The 6498-nt window shown below is 31.8% G+C and overlaps 1 protein-coding gene across 1 annotated transcript; it reads right to left on the bottom strand.

Annotated features, from left to right (window-relative positions):
• Window positions 1–979: 979 nt before the first annotated feature.
• On the bottom strand, window positions 980–5806 carry LOC100571720 (alpha-1,6-mannosyl-glycoprotein 2-beta-N-acetylglucosaminyltransferase; the record flags this gene model as incomplete). Its single annotated transcript, XM_003249005.4, has 7 exons — window positions 5621–5806; window positions 5219–5433; window positions 3680–3892; window positions 3080–3321; window positions 2792–2937; window positions 1312–1469; window positions 980–1120 (listed from the first exon to the last, which is right to left on the bottom strand). Coding segments are annotated over exons 1-7 (1161 nt in total), but the record flags the coding sequence as incomplete, so codon positions are not given.
• Between the last annotated feature and the right edge of the window lie 692 nt (window positions 5807–6498).

Genomic DNA, 6498 nt, shown 5'->3' with positions numbered 1-6498 from the left:
ATAATTAACTCAGTTTATTTCAAGTAATAGACTTAGTACTTTTAATTGCCTTTATAATTATTATACCATCCAATTTGTATGGATGTTGCAACATGCAAATATATATTTTCAGCAATTTTAATAAATAGAAATTAATTAAATTGTGTTTTAATTGATTTTTATTGATTTTTATTATACCTACTGTGTCTTATTATCTATAAAATAACAATTAAATATAAAAAATTTAATTAGGTAGTTTGATTAACCAGTTTAAGAGAAAATTAAAATTATTAATCACTATGACCATTTCTAAACTCTGAATTATTAATCGTGCAAAACAGACATTAAAATGTATTAAGTAGGTAGGTACAAAAAAATACACACCCACATCAATAAATTGGTGAAATAATTTCGTGGCTTATTGTAATGCAATTTAAACAGTTATATTTATTTAGTTGGTTAGATATGTGTCCACAAATCAATAGTATTTAGTAAATTACCATTAGCACAAAACTCATTAAGATCGATAGCCGATAGAAATAATTTTTACCTTATTTCTTAAATTAAACGTATTGAAAAACTGCATGGCAGGCTAGTCGCATGGAGGCTTCTAACTAATAACCAACAGTTCAAGGTTAATGCACCTAAATTACTACATAGTACATATGCTCATGAAAAAAATAATCCTGAGCAATCTGCGTTCTGAATTATTTTTAATACACGTTGCACAATTTTCTATAAATGAGATGAAAAAAGTAATAAAAATGCAACCGGGAGAAAAGCTATTAAAGAAATACGTTGGATTAGAGTATAATTATTATATTAAATAGGTAGCGATTTCTTGTTAAAAGTAGGTAGGCATGAATGGAATGTGCATGCAGATATTTTTATGTCGAACATCAAAAGAAGACATTTTTTTGACAGGTATATGATGGGAAAAATTACGGAAACTAAAATTGGGTTATTAATACAATTAGATAATAATATATACATGCAAAAAAACAAATGTAGGTACAAATAAGGAATACTGTTCAACCTTATCATAATGTGAAAATGAAGGAACTATTTTAAAACTCCAAGACGGTGGTGTTAATTCTGCAGCAAATATTTGCTGTCGACGTATTACCCTTAAAATATCCTTCTACAATGTCGATTTTATTTTTACTACATTTATGTAATGTATTGTGTGTGTTTCAAAATTGATCCAAAACCGCAGCAGTCATAATGAAAAAATTATCAATTAACACCATATTATATTCTAACATACATTTCACGGGGTCAAGGTTATCATACTATATTACGTATGTAAATATTAAAAATATTATAACGCACCTTTGCTTCTCCGTAAAAATTATACGTTTTCAAGTATGTTCCCAACGACAACATACTACACTGCGGACACGCTACGCTACACGATTTTTCCATCAACTTTAACATGTATATGAAATCTTCTGCTACATAATGGTCGTCTTCCAAAAATAAAATCGGGCCTGAAAATGAAAAGTAAATGATATAGAAATGTAATTCAATCAATTCGTGAAAAGTGTAAAGATGTTTAGGCGTCGGGACAACCCCCAAAATAATGTATTCACAAACAAAAATTTAACAGGAAAAGCCTATAATGATATTTATTTTTGATTCTAGTGAAATTATCACAGAAAAATATTAATAGTTGAAAATCTATAGTATTTTCTATAACTTGCAATAGTCAGAATGACAGAGTATATTATAAAGTATAGAATATACCGAGTGATTAACCAATCATGTTCACACTCGTATTTTCATTCATTAATGTATTTATTCAAAAACGAGTAGATAATTCACTATAATGCTTATACATTGTAAGTAATTGCTACTATCGAGCCCCCTCGGCCATGTCACTTATGAGATTTTAAATATAAAGTGTCCTGTGGCGATATCAACTTCTTTTTAGATTCTGAGCGGAGCGAGAATGTATTGATTTTACAATGTGCAGTATTTTTTAAAATTATTTTTGTGTCTTTCATCACCGATTGGGGCAGTACAACTGCTTAGATTTTCTTCAACAGTATCTTGTTCGATGGTAAAGTGAATCTAGTTAGTGCAATCGGAAGGTAAAATAATAAAATTTCCGAGTATAATAACTACCTACTAGATCAAAATATATTATTTAGCTTTTATAGTTTTTAAAACCTTCTTTAAGAGGACGTGATACCCGCCATGTGTTGTCTTCGTCTTTAAAAATTAAAATATAATAAAAAGCTCACGAGGTTGTCTAGATAATCTTACCTTTAGATTTTATAAGAGGTCAATTTCTCTAATTTTTAAGCTAACGGAGTTACACGTGTTCTGCTTTGCGTATAATTTACTATGTTACGCACTTGTAAGACGGAGATAACACATGTGGGTATCACGTAGAACTATTATTCTTAATTTATACATTTTAACAAATCCAGAAACAACTCATTATTGATTTAAATACATCAACATTTTCAACAAATTCATCGGATTCATGATTAACGATAAAATAAGGTTAGTTTTTAATTGAAAAAAGGACACTGTCATAACCCACAGGAGTTTAAATTGAGTAAATAATCAGAATTTGCATAAATTCATTATTAAATGAAAAGTGGGGGTGGTCAATGCCCAATGATCATGCTTTGTTCATTATATATAAATATATTGATATTTTCAAAACTATCGCGACAAAAATGAACTAACGTATAGTATTCGGTCGCCGTTAAAATGTATAGGTATATATACACAATGTATTAAACTAAACTCGCCACACATTCAACGCCCTACAGAGGGAAACGACAAGTCCATTACATACCCGAGTAATTACTGACGACGTCCAACTCGTTGAACACTCTATTTGCTTTCCACCACCAATGATGTTTGGTTTGGGTGAATTTTGCCTCTCGATAATGACCGTATTGATCCGGATGCATAGCGTTGATACACTTCCGTTTAATCGCACTATTTGCCGCAATGGAAAACAAAAACAGAAAAAAAGAAACACACGTGGAAATAACTATTTTATGAATTATGAGGGTGCAGCGTTTTCAATATTATTGCCATATATTATACAATAAATAATAAATGTTATTGAAATAATTACTCTGATTTGGCAATGTCTCTGGGGCAGTCTTCCGGAGATTCACCGGGAAACGAACCCGGATGCGTTTGTATAGAATACGGATAGAATATTTGCATGGTTTTGCAAAAGTCGATCATCTGTATCAGTTCGTTTATTTGTTCGTCATAGTGGTCGTGACTGAATATTAGCAACGCGTTTTCGATGCCTCGCGCTCTTGCCAAACTCACTATGGTGTGCCGAAGGTACATAATACGCGTGTGGACCTAAAAACAACCAATAATAACAACGATAAATAGTGTTCGACATAAACAGTATACAGGCCACAAATGATTTATGACAATATTACAATAATACCATATCATTACAGTCTATCATTTTCCGATAGACCGGCGTTCTTATATTATGTATAGGTAGTTAATAATGATAATGGCAACAATAATAATTAAAAACAATAAACACGCACACACACACACACACACACACATACACACACACACACACACACACACACACAGAATTACTGTAAGAATTAATTATAATACACAAGTATGCACTCAGCGTCTTCGCATTTATAAATGTATAATGTATTATATTATTATATCAAATAATTTAGTTGCATACTTGAATGACAATGACTAGAGAATCGTTTTGTAACGGGCCGTATACGTCTTCGTTGAGAACGACCTGCTTGGAGTTTTGCTGATCAATCAGACGTCGTATTTCGGATGCGTTCAGACTGACCGCCGTCGCGATGTGTTCGCTGGCATTTCCGGGCAGTATGGCCTGGTGCGGACGGTCACGCTGGGGCAACGCGACCAAGTACTTGTGCAAATGCTGTATACATAAAATATGCGAATACGAAATTAAAAGACAAAAAAAAATTCGAACAATAGAAGAATACGTTTTTCGCAAAATTTAGCACGCATTCACTTAGGCAAAGGATCCCGACGAGTTTATCTTGCTAAATGTTGGTTTAATAATAGCGGAGGTTTTGTACAGAGTAATAAACTGCTGTATCCGCTGACATTTAACTTTTAAATCCACCACTGGATACGACGTATATATATTGTTAAATGTATATATTATATAGTATATATACTATCATAGGTCAGGTGTACAATACTATATGCATACACGTACAACTTTACTAACGTCGAACCATACGATTACTATGCGGCATATATTAAAATCGATATAATATTATATCGTACAGGGGAAATGAAATTAAACAAGCGTATATGCATCTGCGGTTTGACTTTAAATATCCGATATAGTGCAGTATAGTTTAGTGTCTATATCATTAAAAGAGCACAAAACGGATTATATTATAATATATAATATACAGAGTGAATATGAATTAGAGTAATCAATTTTCATCATAAGAAAGATTACTTAATCTAGGGTAAGGCTGTAGAACACTAATGTAATAAATTATTATATTTTTGGCATCAAAATAAATACTGTGTTAACTAAAAGTAAAAAAAAAAAAAAAATTAGAGTTTGAACGTATTTTTACCATATTTGGTCTTAAATCTTAATGTAAAGTGTGTCACCATTTATTTGGGTTTAATATGTGGAGGCCATCGTTATAAAAGATTAAGAACCACTGTTGTAGATGCCTACTTCTTTTTTTTTTGAAATGTGAACCACTCATTTTTCCTGTAAGTTTTTAAGAAAAATTTTAAGCGACATGATTACCTACTTTTGGTGATGATATAATATTATGTATATTTCATTAAAGATACTGTGGGCATGCCACCAATCACCATACACGTTAAATACAGATGTGCTAAGAAATCGGTGGAATCAATAATAATTAATAACTGATATGTACGAGCGAGTATGAGACAAATTTGACTATATCGATTAGTTGTTTTTCAGTCAGATGAAAGCCACATTGACCACTTACTTATAAATTATAAATACCTAAATACCGGGGATCAAATTTAGTACATATTCGTTTTAATCATTCTGAACCTAAGAACTTAAAATATATAAACATTTGAATTCGGATGTTATACTATGAGGAGTAATGTTACACTCTGATAATACATGTTTATTATAGTGTATACGCGGTATTATATACGAACACGCAAGGCCTGTATACTGAAATGCAGGTAGGTATAATGTTATTATTGTTCGTATGTATATAAATCGCACCTGTGGAACCAGTTGCAACATGGAATCATTAGCATCTAGCAGTCCGTCTGGCTTGGCCAGTATCTGGATCGTCTCGTTGTCGGCCACGTCAGACATATGCATCTGTACCCAGAAGAACGTGAGACAAAATATCAACACGACGGTGCGCAAGCACACGCCGATGCCCAGCTTCCGGCGCACGGCGATGATTTTCTGCCGCAGCGTCCGCACCACGTCTATATTTATATATACACGATCGCAGAACATATTATAATACCATATATGTATATTATTATTAGTTACGGCATCGTTATAATATGTAATGGGCAATAAACACGCCATCTAATGTTAAAACGATATCATGAGAAAAAATGAGTTATCATAATATAGGTATCATATTATTATATATTGTAGGTGTCCTACCGATCGCCATTACAAAATTGACTATTTCGGTCACTTTGTCAACCATTTGTTCGCGTGTACCCTGAATGCATGTGAAACGCAAAAGCACAAAAACGACGGACACGGATCGAAAAGTGGTTCATCCGTTGAATGCACGTCCGCGGTGCTATGCCGGTTCTGAAAATGGAAAAAAAAAACATTACAATTACCTACACTAGGTTATCGCCTATGCCCTATTGGCAACCAAAAGTCCGTCTCTATGAAGATAAAATACATAGTTTTGTAATAAAATAAATGTAAAAGTTATATATTATTATATTATATTGTAACGTGGTGGGGCACCAATATGATTGTTTAAATAAAAGTACAACATGAACTTATCAAATTTTTTATAAACACAATTTAATACTATACATAATATAATTTTTTTTTTAATAATATATTAATAACATTCTTGTTTCAATTTGTATTTTGTGGATTAACCCCGGAATTTGCTTATTATCCGTGGTTGCCCTAGCACCCTATTCTGCGGATAATCGAGAATTTACTGTATTATTAAATGTAACCGTAAAACGATTTTCAATCATTAAAAACTAATTTATATGCAAATATGGACTTAACCTAATTGTATGAACCAAGTTTTTTATTAGATTTTCATCATAAAATATAAACAAAAATTATTAATGGATACACCTAACTATCATCACTATTATCGACCGTCAACTACTATGGGTTAATACCTCAAGCGTCACAATGGTTGATTCATTAATACTTTTTGACGTGCCACATTCGATCGATCAATTATAATAGCCATTTAGTGTTTAATTAACACTTTGATTACCTGTTTTTCTTTTTTAAAAACACATTACATACCTAGTTAAAAAAAGAAATTTTATTTA

Source organism: Acyrthosiphon pisum, unplaced genomic scaffold (genome assembly GCF_005508785.2).
Source record: "Acyrthosiphon pisum isolate AL4f unplaced genomic scaffold, pea_aphid_22Mar2018_4r6ur Scaffold_19312;HRSCAF=19997, whole genome shotgun sequence".
Classification (NCBI taxonomy): Eukaryota; Metazoa; Arthropoda; class Insecta; order Hemiptera; family Aphididae; genus Acyrthosiphon; species Acyrthosiphon pisum.
The sequence above is the reverse complement of the archived record's forward strand: the minus strand, read 5'-3'. Positions and strand labels throughout refer to the sequence as shown.